Source organism: Myiozetetes cayanensis, unplaced genomic scaffold (genome assembly GCF_022539395.1).
Source record: "Myiozetetes cayanensis isolate MyiCay16 unplaced genomic scaffold, myiCay2020 scf2-11, whole genome shotgun sequence".
In the NCBI taxonomy this organism is placed as follows: domain Eukaryota; kingdom Metazoa; phylum Chordata; class Aves; order Passeriformes; family Tyrannidae; genus Myiozetetes; species Myiozetetes cayanensis.
Window position 1 is genome coordinate 88,545,009 of NW_026087411.1, and position 22,217 is coordinate 88,567,225.

The 22,217-nt window shown below is 35.6% G+C and overlaps 1 protein-coding gene across 1 annotated transcript in view; it reads left to right on the forward strand.

The window, feature by feature from the left end:
- LOC126640159 (protein eyes shut homolog) overlaps nt 1-22,217 on the forward strand; it is a 673,551-nt gene that overhangs the window by 463,757 nt on the left and 187,577 nt on the right. Inside the window, exon 27 of the mRNA XM_050315721.1 lies at nt 4,557-4,786. Coding sequence (XP_050171678.1) covers nt 4,557-4,786 — 230 coding nt within the window. The remainder of the gene's footprint in view (nt 1-4,556; nt 4,787-22,217) is intronic.

The following is a 22,217-nucleotide window of genomic DNA, read 5'->3' on the forward strand; positions in this document are numbered from 1 at the left end:
GCAATACTCAGGCCTTTCAAGTGCTCTTTTTATAAACAGCAGCTAAGATGAAACTAGGAAGAGGTTTTCTAACTGTAATTATTAACTAAATGTAAAGAGAAAGCTGAAGTTCAGACAGATTTGAGATTTTGTAACTAAGATTTGCACATTAGTTCATTCCATGTTCAGTAGTTTGACTGCTTTCCTTTTTTTGAGTTTAATGATTGGATGACAGAAGGTCAAGGTGGCCTTAAAAAGGAGGATGGGAAAGTCTATGAAACAGCAAAACCACGCCTAAGTAAAGATCAGTGTGAAGAAGTCAAATATTCAATACTTACTTATTTCTCCAAGCAAACCAAGTAAAAATATGATGGGATTTGGTACAGAAATTCAGTTCTTCAGTTTTAGTGAAACTGTTGTTAGTCATGTCCTAAACCTAGGGACTGAGGATATTTTATCTAAGGAACTCACTTAATTGTCTTGTTTAGAAAGTTTTTCCTATTAAACTTTCAACATAAATTATTTTTCTTGCAAATTCTGTGTCATATTAATTTATTTATCCCTTGCAAAGTTTATGGAATCTATGTACTTCAAAGCAAACAGAAATATGTCTCTTAGTACAAGTATTTTCTTTTCCTCTTTCCCCTTTCACCTGTCTTTCCATAACTGACATTTCTTCCCACTGCTATACATCCTGGAACTTATAATTATTTCTTTGTGTTTGTAAACAGAGCTTTCATAAACTTCATTATAGCTGTTAATTGTATTCTCACATCCTCAGCTGTATTGTAGATCCAATATATTATTTACACTGCTAAGAGTTTGCACCATTAAATGAGATGCTGTGTGTGAAAAGCAGTGGCAAATGATAATGCTATACCAATTGTGAATTTTTAAATGAAAAGCTGCAACTACAGTATCACTGAGTTCTGATACCAAATGTTGTGTCTAGTAGGAGGGAAAAGTTGGGCTCACAGTCTGGAACATACATTGAGGACTGAATTTTTTTTAAGAGATATGCCTAAGCGTACGTCATCTCTATTAGGAAAACAGACCCCTGATTCTTCCAAATCAAACAGAAGACTAATGAGGAAATCAGATTCACATATAAACTGCTGAATATAAATAATCCAAATCTGGTAATCTCTTAAATTGTTTTCACAGTTACTGTGTCAAATGATGTAAATGGTTTCTCTAGGAGGAAAAGTGCACAGATATACTGCTCTGTGGATTCATTGAAATCAGTGAGATGCTATTTAAAGTACTCTGCTTGACATGTTTGTGAACAGTGAAATAAACAGACTGTAAAAGGCTTTATTCATTCTTGCCAAATTGCATGCAAGGTACTAGGTTTTTATTCCTGTTTAAGCCCACTTTGTCATGAAGTGCAGTTGTTTTCAAATTCATAAGGTTTGAAATTATATTCTACCACTAATGCTTTTGAAAAAACTTACCTTTGGCAAATTCTAAAATATTTGCTTAAAATAATATTCTGTCACAACCTAAGAAAAATGGCATATGCACACTTTTCCATCGAAGAAAATTGCAAATAAAAGCTGTTGATTTCCAGCACCAACTACTTTATTGACAAGTTAAAAATACAAACTTCCTTATCACACTCATATCAGATAAGGCTAAATCCATTACTCCAGTAATAAAATGTTAAGTGCATAAGTACCAGAAGATATAGGCAGTGGAGATGTTATCATATCACTGGGACTCCCTTACCACTGCATGTCTCATCAGCCTGCTTCATGGGAAATGTCAGAGTGCTTCTGTAGAAACAGCTACCATCAGCCTGATAATGAATTACTTGAGCAACAAGTCGTCTGTCTTTGAAGTCCATTTCAGTTTGAAGTCCATTATACAGATAGATATCTCTGGGGAAAAAAAACCTGTTTTCTTATGTTTAGGTGGAATTCCTTGCATTTTAGTTTGTGTCCATTACCACATCCTTATTGCTCCATGTCCTTTCACTGGTCACCAGCAAGAAGAGTCTGGTTCCATCTTTTTCATTTCCCTCCCCACTCAGGTATTTATGCAAATGGACAAGATTCACCAGAGTCTTCCTTTCTCTGGGCAGAACAGCTGTCTTGGCCCTAGTGACTGGTGCCAGTGCAGGGGTTAAACCAGCGTCACCCAGCTGAGTCCCCATCAAGGCTGAGTCCCTCATTGCCAGGCCAGTGCACAGCTGGGGCATCCAGATGGTTTGTTAACTTTTTAAGCTGCAGTGCTAACCTTATAGTTTGAGGCTCTTATTTCATAGACGAGAGTGTAAGGCAGTGAGAAGCACAGTTGGTTTGGGTATGTGTGCTTTAGGTTTAACAACATAGCACTGAGTGTGATCCCTAAGTGATGATTCCTGCCATTCAGTTCATCATACATCTGCTTGAGTGGCAAGCAATGTCATATAAAATAAACAAGACTTTAAATTGCACTAACGTCTATGTTTAGACAAGCATTTCAAGCTTACATGCACATAGCTACGAAACACAAGCTTGCAGGCCTTTAAAACTCAAGTTTTTGAGATCATTTTAAGAGGAAAAATGATGTGCTGTTGCTTGAAGCAAGTTAGAATATATTTGTGTGCATTATTGACCTGAGAGGCAGTGACAGGCTAGGAAATTGAAAAAAAAAACAAAACAACAAACCAAACAAAACTCCACAATCATAAAATTGTGGCCTTGTGTAGTAACAGTGAATAAAGTTTTGCTTGATATATTTTTGTTACACTTTGTCAAAACTTTTAACACCTCAATTACTATTTTACTTTAAACACTTCCCAGCTCTTTATTCAAATAGTGTTTTAGTTAAAATTCATTGAGCTGAGGTCATTGCTTATTCACAGCAGCAGCTTGAATGGCTTGTGAGCGCAGCTGCAGATGTTTGCCCAGCTAACCAGCCCCAGCAAACTCGTCCTGCTTTTGTGGTAAGGCAGCAAGCTGCAGGGCGCCTGGAAGCAGTGCTGGCACGTACACAGTCAGGCACCATCGAGAAGCAAAGCATCCAGAACAGCACTGCAAAGGCTGACATCCTGTGAAAAATTAGCAAATGAACCAGGGAGAAATCAGCCTACCAAGGAGCTTTCCTTTCTTTCTTCTCTGTGGATTAGAATGTCAACCAAAAAATGAAGCAAGGCTGCATTACTTGCCCTCATAAAATTTCATTTAAAGCACACTGCTGTGATTCTACTTAAGAAAAAAACAGTAGTTTCCCATCAGAAAGGGGATGTGAAACTTTCACAGCTGGAAGTCAGTGCTTCCAGTGGACACAAGAATGCACAACCTGCCAGTCAGAGAGCTCTCCCTCTTGTTCAGCATTTTAGCCCTGACAGTAGCTGTGACCATGTTCAGAGGAGCAAATTTTGATGCTTTGATCATGTATAGGATTATCTGTCATTAGGAAAATGATCTCTCTGATAGCTAGTAGCAAAAGCTTAGTCTATGCCCTGTTTATTCCCCAAGTTTCATGTAGTTTTTATTGATTTTTCTTCCAGGAGTAACAGAAAAATCAACCTCAAATACCACTAATTGATCCCAATAAATTTCTCCTGTAAATGGCTGAATCTTTATGTAAACCTACTATTAGTTCAGATTTTATATAACATTTAGGTTATGACTGGGGAGAAAATTAATATTTTTGTTTAAATTTTTTTTAATCAGTGTTCTAATCTCAGTAGCAGGTAACTAGGCATTTTTTATTTACTGTGCTAGCCTGGTAGAATATAATACACATGTTAGTGCACTCTTAATACTGCTCTAAATGGAATAACCTGTATGAAGATCAGGTTAGTTATTTCCCCTAGGAGAAAAGTATTGCTATAAAACCAGCAATTTCTTTTCATTTTATTCATATAAATGGAAATGTTCTTATTCTATTCATGTAAATGGGAAAAAAACCAGGAAGTCACTTATTTTCTTTAAGTTTCAAACCTTTTATCTGCAAGTCCTTAGCAGGACAGAATTAAAAGTTACTCTCTGGAAAAAATATGAACCTCTCGAACTTCAGAAAATCAAAGAACAGTTATGTCTTACGTAAAATGCAGTGAGAACACTTTCTAAACTGAAAACAATTACGAAGTAGTCATGAATCTTCTTGTGACTTTTGATTCCTTTTGCTTTACCCTCATCATAGTAATTTGTGTGACGCACATAAGTTGTTCTATTTGGTAAATTGGTAGCCTTACATTTGTTTGGTTTTAGTGAGTCACAGTTTGGCTCTCTGGAAGAGACAGAAAGCAGTAATAAGAGGAGCTGAAAAACAGGTGAAGGCTGTATTTATTTATCAATCCATTGTTGATATCCACCAAAAATGAATTATGAGAGCTCATACAAACAGTGCCATATGCATGGAGGTATTTCTTGCTCCCGTACAGGAAAAAAATACTTTCACTGTGATTTTGCTAGATTTCAGGATGGGGAATTAATTTGGGAGCTCCTCATGTACTCACATTTTCTTAACTATAGTCTGAATTTCTAAAAAAAATCCCACATAGAGTTATTAATTGAAGCTTAAGTGTAGCAGCAAAATTAGATCTCATGATTTCCTTTGTTTTGATATGTTGTCTCTCCTTTCAGAATTCCTGTGCCCACAAATCTCTCAACAGTGTTCCCTGTGGTTTCTTCTGAAGTACCTCAGTTGCCTGAACCTGTTGTACCCTCTCAGGTTTCCTCTGAATTGCCATCTGTGTGCCAGGAAGGACTGTGCCGCAATGGAGGAACTTGCCATCCTCTCTCTCTGCCTACTGGGGCCACCTCATTTCAGTGTGACTGCCCACTGCACTTCACTGGTCGATTCTGCGAAAAAGGTAGTTGTGATTAATTTTTTCTCAATTAGTTGTGAAATGCAAGTTGTATGCTTCTTTGGAGGTGGAAAAGGGGAAGAGCTAATGATCATCATGTTTCTCTGTTTTTCATCCCAGTTAGTGTTGGTAACTGAGGAGAAGATTCATTGAGGTAATTCTAATAGTACTTATTTACAGTGTAAGTTACAGGCACACTTCCAAGAGTTGCAGACTTAAGGAAAAAAAATAATGCATTATTTGTGCAAATTGTTGTGCACAGTTTTAATGCATGTTTTTCAATGTAGTATTTCTGGAACAGAAGAAAGTTAACTTATGAAAACAAGGAGAAGATTTCCTCAAAAGATTATATGTTTTGCATTTCTATGGATTGAGTTTTATTCATCACTATGCCTGGTCCTTTGTTCAAAAAGACTTTTTTTACTCTGTAGCTCATTTGTACTTCTATTCTACTACTGCTGCTCATAAAGTACAGATTAGTCAAATGAACATATTTTAATTAGAACTTGAATAAAAAGTAATTCTTTGAACAATTTTGGTTTCTTTGTAAAAAGAGTCAAGTCTATAAGACAAACTGATCAATATTTCTGTTTTGCAATTGTAATTGCTTTGCATTACTGCTTTTCAGAATGTTCTTTTTAGAACAAATTCTATAGCTGGCTTCAAAACCTGCTTTAGCTTTTAAGGTACCATGGGTTATAAATTACAATAGATAATTCTCATAGCATTGAACTCCTGGTGTACAGGAAAAGAACAAAAAAATTGTCTAGATTATGATTATATAATTATATCATCCTCCTAATGAACTTCCCGTGGTATGAAGTAAAAGCAACGAGAGTTAAAAATACCCTTACCAGACTGCCAGTATATCTGAGCTAACATCACCTTGTATTATTGCCTAAAAATAGGTCATTGCACTCCCTATATGTGAGAGCAATCACTGACTGTCAGCTCAAAAAAAAAAAAATTGTCATGTGTTGCTTAGATATCGGAGACTGTTTTACCATTCAGCCTTTCCCAAGTCTAAAATAAATTTAATCATGTATTTTCAAACTGTCAGTGTTTTACATTGAATTCTATGAGTATCTTCTACATATTTCGTCTCTGGGCATACTCTTTGCACTTACTTTCAAAACACTGCAGCTGTGGAAACTGCAACATAAAGTAATGAAACCAAAAAAGGTGTGTTTACATCAAACATAACAGATTTAGTTACCATTCAGTGTGTGATTCAATGAAGTATTTTCAATGTTTCAATAAAGTGTTTTATTTATTTACATACCTTTTATGTGCCAGAATTCCCTTTTGTGTTCCAAAGAATGCACTTGGCATTCTTTATATCGGCATCATCTCTGGTATTTTGGATGTGAGCAGGTTTTTGCTTTTTCCAAGGGTTATGCCAGAAATAAGCAATATTAAATTTGAATAGGAGTTTGATAGACATCCTGTGGTAATATGCCATATCAATACCTGTGCACAACCACTCTCTCTGGGTGACACTTTGTCTGGACTCCACTGGTTCCTTCCACCAGTGTCTGATTGCTGCTTTCTTCTGACCTTCTAGTTGATCTGTGAATCTCCAGGAGTCTTCTATGGTTTGGTGTTTCTAATGAAAACTTACATAACCTGTGTTTGAATCATTATCTGGGCTGGGTACTTACTCCTTGTGCCACAGAGGAGGAAGTACCTCCTGGTTCATTTACTGAAATAGTTACTTTTGAGTTGTTCATTCAAAAATAGCATTTTAAACCATTTTATCTTTTGAAGATTAACCAGTGCAGGCCTGCTGAGTTCATACAGTGGGATGAGTTTACTTCCAACTACGTTTCCAAGTAAATTTTTCAAATTTATCTTGCATGTGTAAATGAAGGGGTCCCCTTCTCTCTCTTTCTGTGACCTTGCTTCAAAAATCATATGTGAAAATATGACAGAATTACAAGTACCTAAAGAGCAAATTAAAAGCATGGGACTATTATCTTGGCTTCACTAGAATGTGTACGTTTGCTTGTTTCGTTTCCAGGGTGAGAAACACCACTTAGTTTCTTAGTAGCAGCTGTATGTTTCTAACAGTCTATAAGACCACCTTCTAGAGTGAAAGCAAGTGAATGTCATTATCTCAAGTGTTTTAACTTGATAGTGTTTTATAAATGCAACATTGCATTTTTCTTTTTTCTATTCAGTTGTTCCTTGACCAATAAACTCCAGCAGGTTGTTCTGCCCTTACAAGAAGAATGTTCAAGTCACAGCTGTCATTATGGATATACGAGAGTCAAGCCAGTTTATATGGCCAAGCCATACACAGTGTACTTACTCTAAACAATCAGATACCTCTGAAATATCTCTAAATGACAGTTTTGAAATATGGAAGTCTACCTCCATTTTTCTAAGGAAACAGAAAAGTATTCATACAAATCAGTGCATTTGCAAAGTTCAAACTGCAGCTATCAGTTTATTAAAACAAAAGTGAAAGTTTACAGGCAAATAAACAAAGGGAAAAAAAGAAAGGTTTTAGATCTGATGTCCTATAGTATGGAATATCCCTTCGGTTAATTTGTGTCAGCTGGTCTAGTTGTGTCCCCTCCCATGATCTTGCCCACCCCCAGCCTCCAAATGGGGTGGGAGGAATGTTGGGAGACAGTACTGATGCTGTGGGAACCCTGCTCAGCAGAAGTCTGGAAACACTGGTGTGTTATCAACAGCATTATTTTTTGTTTTGGTTTATTTTTACTAATAATTACCAAAGTTACTTGGAATTTAGAAGGTAGTACAAGGTTTGTTTTAAAATCTCTTTTTTTAAATGCAGCATAGAAAACCTGCTTCCCATGTAAAATTAAACTTCATTACTTAGTAGTAACTGCTGGGCCATACAATAGTAAGGAAGTATTTTGTAAATAAGTAATACAATGAAGGGTAGATAGTATAATCTGTACTATCCTTTTCTCTTTTTCCTTTCTGTGTAAATAAGCTTTAGCATGAAATGTATCATTCTTTATCAGCTAAGCTATTTTATCTGCTTCACTGCGAAATTCCTATATAAGTGGAAAAAATGCAATGCTTCTCCATTAGCTTGAAAGCAGATGGTTGTCTATTACTAAAATGTTCATAATGATAGGTTTGGAATATCACTGTCTTGCCTGTGCAAGACAGGTCCCTGACTGTTAATTATAACATTAACATTTTAAAAGTCTCCAAAATTTTTAGTATTCTGTAAAAGTTTTATAAATTGTTCAATAAAAAGAGTATTTAAATGTCATGTGTTAAAAACAGGAAATCTGTTTCATTTGATATGTTGCCTGTGTATATTCTGTACATTACTTAAAGGTCAACTCCTTTGACAAAGCTGTAAAAGCAGCAGTAAAATGGAAGGCTGTTACAGGCATTTATGTTGGAACAGGCACACCTAGAGGCTTTGCTACATTTGTTCCTTGGGACACACTTGTTGAATTCCTGATTTGTTGAGTAATACTTGATAATATCACCCTGAACATTAGATGTTTCTTTTATAGCAGCTTTTCTAGACATTGTTCCTAACTTAAGATTTCTAACATTGTGTCATTTACTAGTATCATTCATCTCAGACAAGTCGAGTTGGGGGGGTCTTTATGTCTGATGTTATATTTGGCTTTGAAGAGAAATGTAATTGGTCCAATTCCTGTGATTTCAGACATATTTAGAACAATCTCACACCTCCAGCAGATCTATTGCTCTTCTTAATAATCTTTATCCTGTGAATGTGTGATTTAAAACAAGTTTGTGATGCTATCCATCAACAAGAAAAGTGAGCAAGTGGGAATGACATAAAAAATTGTGGGTGAGGAAGGACAGTTGTGCGTTCATCTTCACATTCTGGTCTCAGTTTGAGGTGCCCAGAAATCAAAACCAGGATGCTGTTACACCAACTCTGGTTTTCCAGAGTTCTAGTGTTCTTTCACTCATTTTGTCCTCCTTCAAAATGATTCATACTTTTTAGGACTTTGTGAGGAAAAAAAAAAAAAAGTGTTTAGAGATACATATACACTTCAGTAATTAATTTCATGTCATTAACCTCAGCCAATATCTAAACAGATGAGATACTTATTGATGTCCCACAAATTGTATTCATGTGTGTAAAACTTCCACATGAACTCTCTAGTGTTTGGGCTAGCTTTGCAAAAAAGTATTGTTTTCCCTTCAGACTTAATATTTTTCTTTTTAGAGAATGACTTTTAAAATCCAGAACACAGTAGGCTAGTTAAGACCAAACAAGGATTTAGTCAGAAGTTAAATAACTTTGTGTGCTGTCTTTGATACACTAGTTGCAATTTCACAGGAAATAGCTAAACATTCCCATATATTTTACTTCATTCAATAGAATTCAACAGAAGTACTATTTTGGTAAACAATGCAAAAATGAATTATACAAGCTAATTTTCTTCTTTGTGCTTTCACTTGTGGATATAATCTTTATATCCACACTTTGATATCAGATCAGGCTTTGATATCAGATCAGGCAAAACTTGTGTCTCTCAGTAATTGTATTAGCTGCACAATCACCAGGATTTAGCATATAGTTCACAAAACTGTGGAGAAGTTTTTGAAAGTGTCTAAAATATCTCTAATCCAGTACCATCTTGTTCTATCAGTTACTATGTTTTATTTTAATGTGGGTTAATTTGCTGAAGTATTTTTGAAATCAAAGGAAAGTGGGATTTTGATGCAAGAGCAGCTGGATTTACAAGGATGGGGTGAAGTAATTTTTGACTAATCCTTCTTCCACCCTCTTGAACAGTTTTGCAGAAATTTACCGCTTCAAAAGCAAGTGTCAGTGTGAGCTTTCATACAAATTAATATTACATTTTCATCTAATTTAGAAATTATGTCCCCGATTCAGTGCAGCATGTAAGCTTTACGTGTATTTAAACGTAAGAGTGTAAGGAGTCTGTGTGATTTATGTGCTTGATGTTAAGGATTCAGGTACTCTGCTACATTAGACCCTGAATTAGGATCCATCCATTCTGTTACTTGTTTGGTCATTTAATGGCTTATCACTGAAAAACAACCTACATCTCAAATACCTCCAGAGGACTTAATGACACTTCAAAGGGATGTGACAGTTTCTATGACTATTAAGACCAGATTAAAAATGTAATTAAATGAGAGTTTAAGACACACCTTAGTTACACCTAGAGGGAAGATGACAAGAAAGAAAGAGCCTGTTGACGTGCAGAAAGAGCTCTTCAAAGCACCAACCAACTCTTAAAAACTTGTGTCCCAGTCTCTATAGTTATTTATGTTTGCAACTGCCATCTACCCACAACCAGCCAGCTTCAGAACACCTATAAGGCCTACTGCTATCATGGATAATTTAGAGCTATATGGTATAATATGGTGTTACAGGATTCTCTTACTGAGCAGAGATTTAATATATATATTTACAAGTCTATTCTCTGAAATTATGGAGTCTGTTGGGCATTTGTTGTTTTGAGGGATTATGGTGAAAACAATTAGCAACAATCATCATCATGGCTAGGCTTCGCGAACGAAGATTTGAGAAGGGCTCTACCCACACTTGCTACAAGCACACTGATGGCTAAAAAGGCCAATGCGAGATAGACAAGTCCGGTTGCAGAAGGCACAGCAGAAAGACTCCCCAGGTGATACAGACGAGACGCGATTCTTTCTGCGTTGTCTTTTCTTTTTTTTTTTTTTCTTTTCTTCTCGAGAGTGATAGCAATGATAGAAAAGTTTTAAATAGTTGTCAATTTACTAGTACATTCTCTGTCTTGTATTCACATGCAGTCATGAGCCATTTAAAATAGTAAGTATTGGTTTTAAGTGGGGGTTATAATTTTATTTTTACTTGGATTTTATTAAAAATGAGATAGGTCTAGCCTTTTGTTATAAAGACTTCCATGAATAAGCATTTCTGGGAAAAAAATAATTTATAAAAGCCATAGAAAACTCTTCATCTCCTCATCTTGTAGAGCAGACCTGTGAAATTTTGTCACTTCTAGTATTAGCGTTTTGAATCACTATTTCTTTAATGTAGATGAAAGTTTTCTTGTCATAGCAATCTTTAGGAGATTTGTAACAATTCTATAACAAATACTACTTTGGGAAAGAACAGGTGACAGAAAGTGAAATAATGGCGAGTTTAGAATTTGCAGGGAACAAGATTTCTTCCCTTCATTTTCTGCTTGAAAATGCCAGTATAAAAGTTGATTGTTTCTAAAGCTTGCTACCTTTTAAGCTGTTAATCTCCCAGTTCCTTCAAGTCATTCTTTGTTTGAAGGTATTAATTGTCACATAAGGGAAAAATACTTACTTTTTCCCTTACTTTAATTCTCCATTTATGGCATTTTCTGGAAAACCCTTGTTTCAATAACTCCTGAATTGCAGCCATTTGTTCTGTTGGTGCTAATTTGCTGATAATCAAGTCATCTGCAAAAATGTGATGTGTCTCCCCTGTCAATATGGCAATGCTTATTTTCTGAGCTTGACTCATTTGAGTTCTTCCACAGGAGATACTATGTAATAAAGCAGGTGAGGTATTAAATAATGTTTTTGAGCTTTATTATGCAACCTGTAAGAAAGAGGCATAGAGGACTGTGTAATTGTGTTTGCTTTTATAGCACAAAATAAACAATAGTTAGTTGGGCTTCTTACCAATGAAATCATCCGTATTACTGAGTTAGGATAATAGTATATTTTACTATCTTGACATTTTCTTTTCAAGAAAGATGTGATTAAAAGCAGAGGGGGGTTTTCTTCCCTGGATACAAGGTGTGCAGCTGCTGGTCTGATCCCAGACTGCGCTCAGGATCCTCAGCCAACTGAGAGAGTGAAGTGAACATGAGGATTCTCTAGAAACCTCATTAAAGTGTCATGTCCCAGAGTGAGTGGTCATTTTGGAAGGACACTGGCTACTTACATGATGTGGTTACAGAGGAAATGGCTTTGCTGTTTCCTGACCCAAAGCATGAAAACCCACATTACTTCTGAGGAAGAGTGCCTGACATTCCTTTTCATGGATCTTCATGGAATGCTGGTCTTTGCATTCACTTAAAATCTCAAACTATTATTGTTTAAAGAGGAGGAAAATTTATCATATAGATGTTAAGGAGTCACTGTATCGAGACTCCTCAAGCTTCAAGCCCCCCCTTCCACCCAGGAAGTCATCTTCTCCTATTTGATATAAAAAGCCAGTTTCTCTTCCCACCATTGTAGTTTCTTTACATTTTAGTAATCATTATTTGTGGTAATAAAATACACAAGTAATTATATAGCAAAAATATTTTGGCTATTTAGCATTTTTAGCTACCCAGGAAATTCAGGATTCAGAAAGTGAACTTCCTAGTAGCACAATACTTACATTCTACATGGGTGTACATCAGTTCTGTAAAGGTTCTAAATCTTGGGAGCATGGAGAGTCTCCCTGTGTTTCAGTGTAAATAGCGAAAATATTAAATACATGATCAAACAGAGTAGAGAGTTGAGACATTGCCCAAATAGATATTCAAATTACTGTCAGATTCCTATTTTCTGTTACATTCATACTTTAGACAAGAACTTGCACAAATGAAAATAATTTCCCACGTGAATTGTATTTCCCTCTATCAAGAATTTTCCTTCATAGATTCTTTAACCCTGTAAAAGACAAAATAAAACCACAGTATTATAAATAACTGATAAAAGACATTTACATATTGAATGCAATAGAAAATATGCAAATATGGGAAATAAAATTAAGAAAATAATGGCAAGGATCCTATTAGCTTCTACCAAAGTGGAAAACTATAGATTCACCTGACTTCCAAAGCTGTTTTCCAACATATGGCATTATTCTTAATACTATCTTATGGAAATAATCATAGATGAAAGTTTCTTTTTATACACATGTACAATCTGTTTCAGCAACTGGTGAACTTCAGTAAAATAAAGAACATAAATCCATCAAAATTTAGATAAGTAAAATAAGTACAATGTGGTGAAGTTCAGCCACAAGCCTTTGAAGTTTCTTTTAGAGTTTAATGGCAGAAGCCCAGTCCTTGTTGGACACCGGTTTCTTCACATATATTTTCTCATATAACATGAATTACGCTACTGGATTTTTTTCTTGGTTGGGTTTTGGGGTTTTCTTTGCTGCACAGTTGCAAAGTGAAAAAGGTTTATCACTGTGGGTTGGTTTGAGGTTTAAATTATAGAGTTGTTATTTTAATAGGAAAAAAACACATAAGATACAAGTATTCCTACTAAATACATGTGTACTTCATTGAATGTCTAGCTAAGAGCATTGTAGAAACAGTACACAACCCTCTTTGCTCGTGGAGATTACTATATAGGAGTTTTACAGGAATTCCTAATACATTAATTCTGTTCTTGATATGAAGACATTTTAAATCACTCATAAAAATATTAATGCACAGAAGAGGTGCTGAAAATCAAGGACTTTCATGCATTAAAAAAATTGAGTATGAAGGGACCCTTCATTCATTGCTCTTTGAATTCCATCAGGCTGCATAAATTTCTTCCTTTAAAGATGAATTCAGGGAGACTTATGAGAGGAATTGAGAATATTCGTTTCTAGATGATCAGAATCTGTCTCCCATTTTTTGACATTTCTGGAGACTAACTAGGCTGCAATTGAGAATAAAGGAAAGAATGTCAGCCCAGATTTAAAACCCAGACATTCCCATGAATCATCCAGCTACTGATGCTTCAGGGCCTAAAATTTATCCAGAGATGCTGGGGAGGCAAAAGATTTAAAATAAAGAGTAACAATAAATTTTGTCAAAACTGAACCTTTTTTTTCCAAAATATTAGCTCAATATGTGTCTGATTCAAGTCTGATTTGTTTTATTTTTAAATCAACAAATACCTGGGGTTTTAGGTATATTAAGGAGGGAACCTTAGGTCCATGTTAGGTACACTAAAAATTTGATAACATTTAAGACATGGAAGGGGGGACAAGATAAAGTGTCACTTAACAGGCAGGACAGGTTTGTGAGGTTGCATGATAGGGCAACTGAACAATGAAAATATTTTTGAAGTACAAATCTAGAAAAGCAAAATGAAATGAGCAATTATAAAGAAAAGTAGTCGTCAGCATTATACATAATCCAGCTGAAGGTCTCTTAGAAGAAAAAAGAAAAAATCTTGGACACAAAGAATGCTAATAAAAACTCAGAACTCTCTGAGGAAGGAAATCAATGTTTTAAACTTGACATCTGTACAAACTCTTTCAACTTGAGGTGTTAATCATCTTATCTCAGTGCAGGGGAAGCCTACTACTTTGTTGCTGAAATGAAGTTTCAAATGTGACCTTACCAACCCCTGCAGTTATCTACATTTCCTGTTACCTATGAAAATGCATCATAAGTTTTCAGCCTTTCCAGAACAGCAACATTCTTCATTCTTTCTTCTGGCTCCAGTAGTGGCACGCTTAAATCCTGCTGCATTTTTACAGTTTCAGAAGCAGTAGATTAATACTATGCCATTATATTGCCACATCTTATTTTTCACAGGAACAACTTGCCAAAAACATATAGGACTCTGTGAGTAGTAGCGAAGCTTATTTGTAATAATCAATAAGGCTTAGTCACTGTGCATGCTTTCAGGGTTTTTATAAGTTTTGGCAATATCTTCATCTATCTATGCCAGGATTTTTTGCTCATAGCATGGCTATTTTCATTTTCTGCTTTAAAAATGTGCTCCCCTAACAAAAAATGTCTTCCCCTGTAACATTTGATTCATTAATCTTAAAGAGAAGATGCAATTGGTATCTGACTACTAAAAAAAAATAAAAATGCTGAAGGTATCTGTTGCAATACTGGGAAATGTCATTAAAAGTAGAGTCTTTGTTATAAAAAGAAATGCTCTTTACTGACCCTGTAACAATGCTGTTGCTTCTTTTCTTTCTTAATGTTATGTTACAGACCACAAAATATTGGTATTACATCCTCATTTATTTTCTGACTTTGCTCTCCCAAACAAAAATAGACTATTTATATGCTACTGTTTACATGTGTACAAAACAAAAAAAAATTCATATAGTATCACATATTTTGACTTCATAGTAGTTTTAAATCTTTTCCTACCACCATTTATCATTCCTTTATTCTCCCTGTTTTTGTTGTACCTGTTACAGTCCCCCACTACAGTGTGAACAGGAACAAAAGAGACTGATACTGCATCTACTTTCTTTGAGCCCAAGTGTAAAGATAGAAACATTTTTATCAGCTTCTTGTATTTGACAACTTCTTTGTCACAGAATCGTGGAATAGTTATGGTTGGAAGGGATATCTGGAGGTCATCTAGTCCAACCGCTGCTGCCAGGACAGGGTCACCTAGAGGTCCTAGATGTTTTGAATGCCTCCAGAGAAGGAGATACCAGGACTTCTCAGAGCACCTTGTTCCAGTGTTCTTCCACCATCAACATATAGAACTTCTTCCCTATGTAGAGCTGAAACTTCTTGTGTTTTAGTTTATGGCCACTGATCCTTGTCCTGTGATTGGGCACCACTGAAAAAAGTCTGGCACTATCCCCTTGGCACCTGCCTTTGAGATATTTATGTGCATTACCAAGATCCCCTCTCAGTCTTCTCTTGTATGGGACCTGATGGGATTCATCCAAGAATCCTCAAAGAGCTGGCTGATGTCATCACAAAACTTATCTCAATGATTTTTGAGTGGTCCTGGGAATTCAGAGGTCCCAGCTGACTGGATGCTGGTGAACATTTTCCCAATTTTCAAGACAGGCAAGAAGCAGAACCCCAGAAACTACAGGCCTGTCAGTCTCACTTCGGTGCCTGGTAAAGTTACAGAGAAGATTATTCTGGGAAGTATTGGAAAACACCTGAAAGACAACACAGTCATCAGTCATAACCAGCACGGCTTCATAAGAGGAAAGTCCTGCTTATCAAACACAATTTCCTTTGATGACAAGATAACCCATCTAGTTGATCGAGATATAATTGCCACTTGATGTAATCTTCTTGGATCTCATAGGATTCTTTCCAGACAAAGCAGACAGCAGACAGCTGGATAAACACATCATGTGGTGGGTGAGCAATTGGCTCATGATCAGAGCACAGAGGGTAATAGTGAATGTGGTAACATCAGACTACTGACCTGTCACTAGTGGGGTTCCACAGGGCTCTGTCTTAGGCTCTGTGCTCTTCAGCATTTTGATACACGGTTTGGACATAGGACTGGAAGGGATACTAAGTGAGTTTGCAGATGACACAGAACTGGGAGGAGCTGTTGCCTCCGTTAAAGGCAGGGAGGTCCTGCAGAGAGACCTCAACAAATTAGAGGATTGGGCAATCACCAACCATATAAAGTTTGATGAGGGAAAGTGCTGGATTCTGCACACACGGGGGAATGAGATGCTGGAAAGCAGTGCCATGGAAAGGGCTATCTACACATACGTAGTTTTCTCTATGGTTATTTATAACTGATGAAGACAATGACTTTGAAGATGAGATAATACTTATTAAAAAAATATGAATTCAGTTATTTCTTGGTAATATCTCATGGTGCAAATGTGGGCACGATTTGAAAGCCAAGCATATTTAGTACAAGTCCTACTTAAATTTTTTTTTTTTAAAGAGAATGAATGTTTCATTATTTTCAGCACTGAATAAAAACTGAACTGTGAAGTTTCTTTCATCATTTGGGCAAAAACAAACAAGCAAACAAAACACAAAAAACCCAACTCAACTTTTCTTTTGTTGCTTCCATTTATGTCTTCTATGTTATAATTCAATTTTTTTATTCTGGCAGAAAATAGGAAACTTCATAGTAGACTGAAATTATGGCAGCATAACTATTAAGAAACAACTCAGAAGAATAACAATGAAAGTAAACACTGATAAAAGGTTAACCTTCAAATATTTTCGTAATGTTTGTAAACATTATTTCTTTTTCCCTTAATGGTTTTGGACAACAGCATCTGCAGAATAAACCCAGTAATTTTTTCCAATCAATATTTTACTTTGTAGCATCATGAGGTCCTATTTGCTTCCTTTTCTAATCCTGGGATGTGGGATCATTCAGATCAGCTGCTTACAAAAGCTAATATATTATCATAAAGAGCATGAGGCTCAATTGAATTGACAGCCACTGTGACACTCAAAAATAATAGAATATGTTGAAGATGAAATGAAAAAATTCCATGAAAATATGGGGTTGAAATTTTTTAGCATATCGGTCACATAAAGAAATGCTAGGAAATAATTGGAGAATTTGAATAAAAAGCTAAATACCTTCACTGTTATCAGCCAGATTATATCAGAAAGTATATCCAAATACTTGTGTTATAATTTGGCATTAACAATCACTATGCTTTATTCATCCTCTCTTTGACCACAAAACCTATTGCCCGTAATTCTTGTTTTTCTGGTGGCTCTATAAACCCTTCTCTGGAAATCTGCAGTAGCTTGTTGCTTATTTTCATTGCTTTTGTGACCACTGGACCATCACCTATATGATACAGAAGAGAATAGAATCTACCACCAAAATTAGATTAGTGCCCTGCACATCACATCAGATGTACAATAAGGATAAAGGAAAGGGGAAAAGGATTTAAGGAGGAAGAATATATTCTGAGATGGCCTGAATCACTCTACTGAGACCACAGAAATGGTTTTCTTTGGCTATATGTAGTGGATTATAAAGCTGAATTAAAGGTTTCAAAGAAAAATTCCCTCACCAAGTTGGATTATAGAGCGAAAGAGTTTGACTTGAAAGAGATATGTTTTGGAGATACATGATGTCACGTAGCTTTGCAGAATTAGTTTCCTGAAAGAAACTGTTCAGTTTTTGGATGGTAATACTAGAAGAGTTACTTGCACTAACAATGTTCAGTGTAGGGGAAGAAATAACAAAGCCAAATATACTGAAAGTAAAATAAACTGTCACAAATCAAAGAATGTGTCTGTTTCTCAGTCAACACAGGGTGTATTTGAGGAAAGAATGAACAATTAGATAAGGAAGTGAAAAGAGCATCCTCGCCTCCACCTCCAAGTAAAGCCTATTCCTGGAAGCAGTTTAAGGAGGGAACATCAGGACACTAGAAGCAGCTCAATGAATGCTCTGTAAGAAGCTGATATTCCAGTTATGGACGTATTTTTTTTCTATTGTAGTCTGACAAGTTCAGTGCTTGATAGAGAAAAGGTTACTGTTAAATAGTATCGGAGACTAAAACTCAAGTTCACCTATGTCCTCGAATTAGCCTCAGACTCACTGTATGACCTTGGACTTCTGTTCCCTCACCACAGCCCTTGCTGCACTTCCTTCTCTAGTTTTTGTTTGGTTGTTGGGGTTTTTTTGTGGGATCATAATGATGTGATTCTGCTTGCTAATTAATAATTCACTTGTTCATTCTCTTTCTAGATGTTTTTTTAAATTTCTAGGGCTGCCTCAAAGAGGTCCTTGTTTACATCCTTTCCTAATCATGGGATAATTCGTATCAGCTGCCTTTGAAAGCTAATAAAGTATCATAAGGAGCATGAGGCTCAGCAAAATAGCAGGTTCTGTAATCTGTCAGGTCTCACACATTAAATGAAATGTATTTAACAGCAATCATGTTCCACAAAGGTTAGTTCCAAACCCATTTTTTCTGCAAAGGATCAGCAGATCACCAAAAGGGAGATTGTGTTTTCATAGTCCAAACTAACTGTCCTTAACTCAGCATAGGACAGTCAGAATAGACAAAGTAATTCTCATGGTAGTGATTGTGAATAGAAACATCAGGCTGTAGATACAGCTATTTCTGATCAAGAGTCTTAAGTCAACTGTCCAGTATCTAAGACCAACCACAGACAATTCAATTCATTATATGTTTTCACAGATCACAGACCTTTAATTTTGTTTCTCTGAAACAGGCACATATATGTTATCAGTGACTTTTTTTCTTCATTCTTCATTTCTTTCCTCAAGGGAAAACTTACTTTGATTTTAAAACTGAAGACATTAATGTAGAAAAGAAACTTTAGGACTCATCTGCACTGAAAGATCTTAACAGATGCATTTTTCTATATCAGCACTATTAATATGTATAGAGTATCCATAATTTGGCAAAAAATCCTATTTGTCATGAATTAAAAATATGCCTGTCAGTCTAGTAATTACTTAAACACACTTTCTTTCCGAGATTCAGTTGTATACATAAATAAAAAAACCTTTATCTTGGTACACATTTCCTTGGTGATTGGCTGATATAAGAGAAAACATCATCTTACAAGTTAGACACACAGCATATATTCAACATATTAATAAACCCATAGTAGCTCTGATATGTGATTTCACTTGAGAAAACTCTCAGTTCAGAGTTTATCTGGTTTGGCTCTGATTTCAGACTCTTACAATTGAAAGAAAATCCAGACCCTGTGTTATTTAACAAGTTAAGTGAAGTGTTACTTAAATTTCTATATTTCTGTCTCATAATATGATAACTTATATCATATTCCTGATTATGTATCCTTTATCAGCCCTTTGAATTGTACTTTGACCAGACACTGCATGATTGCTCCACTCTGTGCATATCCTTAAGATCGGTGACAGATGGTCATGCTCTAACTTCATCTGAAAAATCACTGAAGTCTTGAAGCAGTGTGTGAAGAAATCATAAATAATGTGATTTTATTAGCATAGGAATTCACACATTTGGGAAAATTACTACCATCTGTGTGCATTAGTGCAGCACCATGCCTTGTAGATCTGATCTGATTCATGCCTTGCCAACTTTGAGTAGAAATTGAATTATTAAGTATTTTACTGCACAAGATCATGCAGACAGGCCTCTGTACGTCCATCCAATTACTGTTCTTGAAATACTAGAAGTATATAATTGTCAATATTATCATATATGGCTACATTCCAAAAGACTGACTATGATAGAATATAAATAAATAGAGTAATTTTATTGTATGCCATGTTCTCCATCTATAAGAGAAGATTTGTCTGGAAGCTGATCACCCAACACCAGATGACATTTGCCTTGACTCATCCACAAGTCTGCAGAACAGCATAATAGAAAACTGTAGCAGATGTACTCTCCTTATACCATAGGTGGGAAATCAAAGGCTCCATATGACTTTTAAAGACTTTGGCCTTTAAGACATAGCCTTAGGTGTGTATATATTTAGGGTTTGTTTAGTTCCTAAAATATGGATGTCAAGCAGGATTCAAGCAGTTGGTTTCTAGAGTTCAAATCCTTTCAGCTACCCTCCTCAACATCCTACTAGTCCACCTGAATCTCTGGTCACAAAACAAAGAAGCTCTATAAATAAACAAACAATTTTACAGACAGCACAAACAGATTCACTTGTCTCCATCAGAAAGCCATAGGACTGCAGTATAAGGAATACTTTTCACATTACTTATGGAGATACCTCAGGAGGTTTCTGATTCCAGCGAGACTATGATACCTTCCATCCTAGAGAGTTATTAAAACTGAAATAGAGCAATTTTGCATTAAATTTCATCAAATATTATTTGGCTGCTATCATCTTCTCTATTTGTGTCAAACAACTTCCTCCCATCCTCCTTTAAAGTAAAATCATCAGCACTTTTGATTAAAAACTACAAGTGTTTAACCCCATAAGTGTTTAAACAGTCACATCTAGAACCTTAATTTAATATTTTTGGCCTATGGAACTCTTTTAAATCAGTGGCAACATGACTCCTTATAACTGTAGTACTAAAAGTCACTTACAGTTTGGCAAGAAAAAAGAATTCCTAGCTGTGATTGAACTTTTCTTGTCTTCTACCTTTACAAGAAATTTCCATTTAAGTTATTGAAAGTAATAATGGAAATAAATTTTAATGCAAAGTTTTAATGTAACAGTACTAGTTCCTAATTTTTATCCTTTATATGCTGTAAGACCTGGTAACAGCTCTCATATAGTGTGTTCAGTGTGTTCTAGTCTTCTGTCTTTAAAACCTGAAATCATCCTGATATTTGTCAATACTTTCTGCAGATGTCTCAAAAAGGAAGGAAAGGCAAAGCTGTCTGAACAAAGTCTGATAAGATCATTTTCATCTGAATGAAAACTTGCTATTGAGTAGTCTACCACTTAGAAGTCACTTAGCCAGCACTCTTTGGTATCACTGAAGGATGTGTTCAGTTTGAATATTGATACAACAGCTGCAGGCATCTGTCTACAATTTCGTGAAAGCTGTTGTCATGAGATCTTCAAGAGGTCGAGATAATTATTTTTTGTTATTTGTTCTCTTAGCACACAGCATAAGAATTTTCTGGGGCCTTTTGCATGGAAAAAACCCCTTCAAATAAATCTTCATACAAAATATACAGTGTGTTTGTGTCATTTGTGGAATATGCAAATAGGCAATACATTTTGAAGAAGTATCTTATGTGAGCTGATTAAGTTCTTATTTTCTATTACATACTCCAGAAATTATGAGAAAGTTGTGTAATATATAATTGAAGTTATGCAGGTATTTGAGCAGTAATTTATAGAACTAGATTTTGACTTATGTATCAGTCCTACATGAAGTTGGTTGTAACCCGGTAATTTTTGCTACATTTTATAGAAGGAGACTGTTCAGTATTATGTATACAAATTAAATACTTGATGAAGGATTTACTATATTAAATATGTAAATTAAACTTCAGGAAGACATGTAACTAAATTAGCGCTGAGAAGTCCTTGGTATTCTGTGACTTACTTGGAGATTACTTCAGAGAAACTTAATTGTGCAAAGTTAGGAAAGCCATGAAAACTTCTGCCCAAGAGAACAAAAGTCTTTAACTAAAGTTTGATGGGAAAAGTATTAATAATAGTCACAAAAGTAGGGTAAAGTAGATCAGGAAGCTTACTATGCTTTGGTGCTATTGATTATGGCCTCATAGAATCCTTCATTATCAGCCAACTATACATTGCTTATAAATGCATTAGAGTTTTGGGGCAAATCAGTCATTGTTAAAATTGGCAGTTTAATCCCTAAAGACAGAGAGGGTGCAGAGCCTAAATGTGTGTGGTCCCTCAGTAACATCCCTCTTTTACTTCTACTTCTTTCCAGATAATTTTGTTACAGACTATAAAGTGTCCTATTGATTGAGCTCTGAAAGTTGTAAATGTGATTTATGAGCTCTATTTGATTAAAAGTGTCTCTGCTCTGGGGGACACAAGGATTTCTTCCCCCTGGTCTAACATTGAGTAAATCAGTTAAATCCATTGCCTGAGAGATTACGCCCTTTAAAAGGACTAGTAAAAATGGAAAGTTACATTAAAAAACCAGAAAAGAGCTTTATTTTAACCAAAGTGCTAGGTAAAAAGAGATGCATGACTATGGAAGAACTAAAATACTGCAAATATTACTTACTACCAGATAAAGTAATACAGTTTTTCCAGCAATTTTGTAAGTATAACGGTTTGGAGACAGTAAAGTAAAACTTGACAGCAGGACAAGTAACTAAGTAGTCATTCCTACC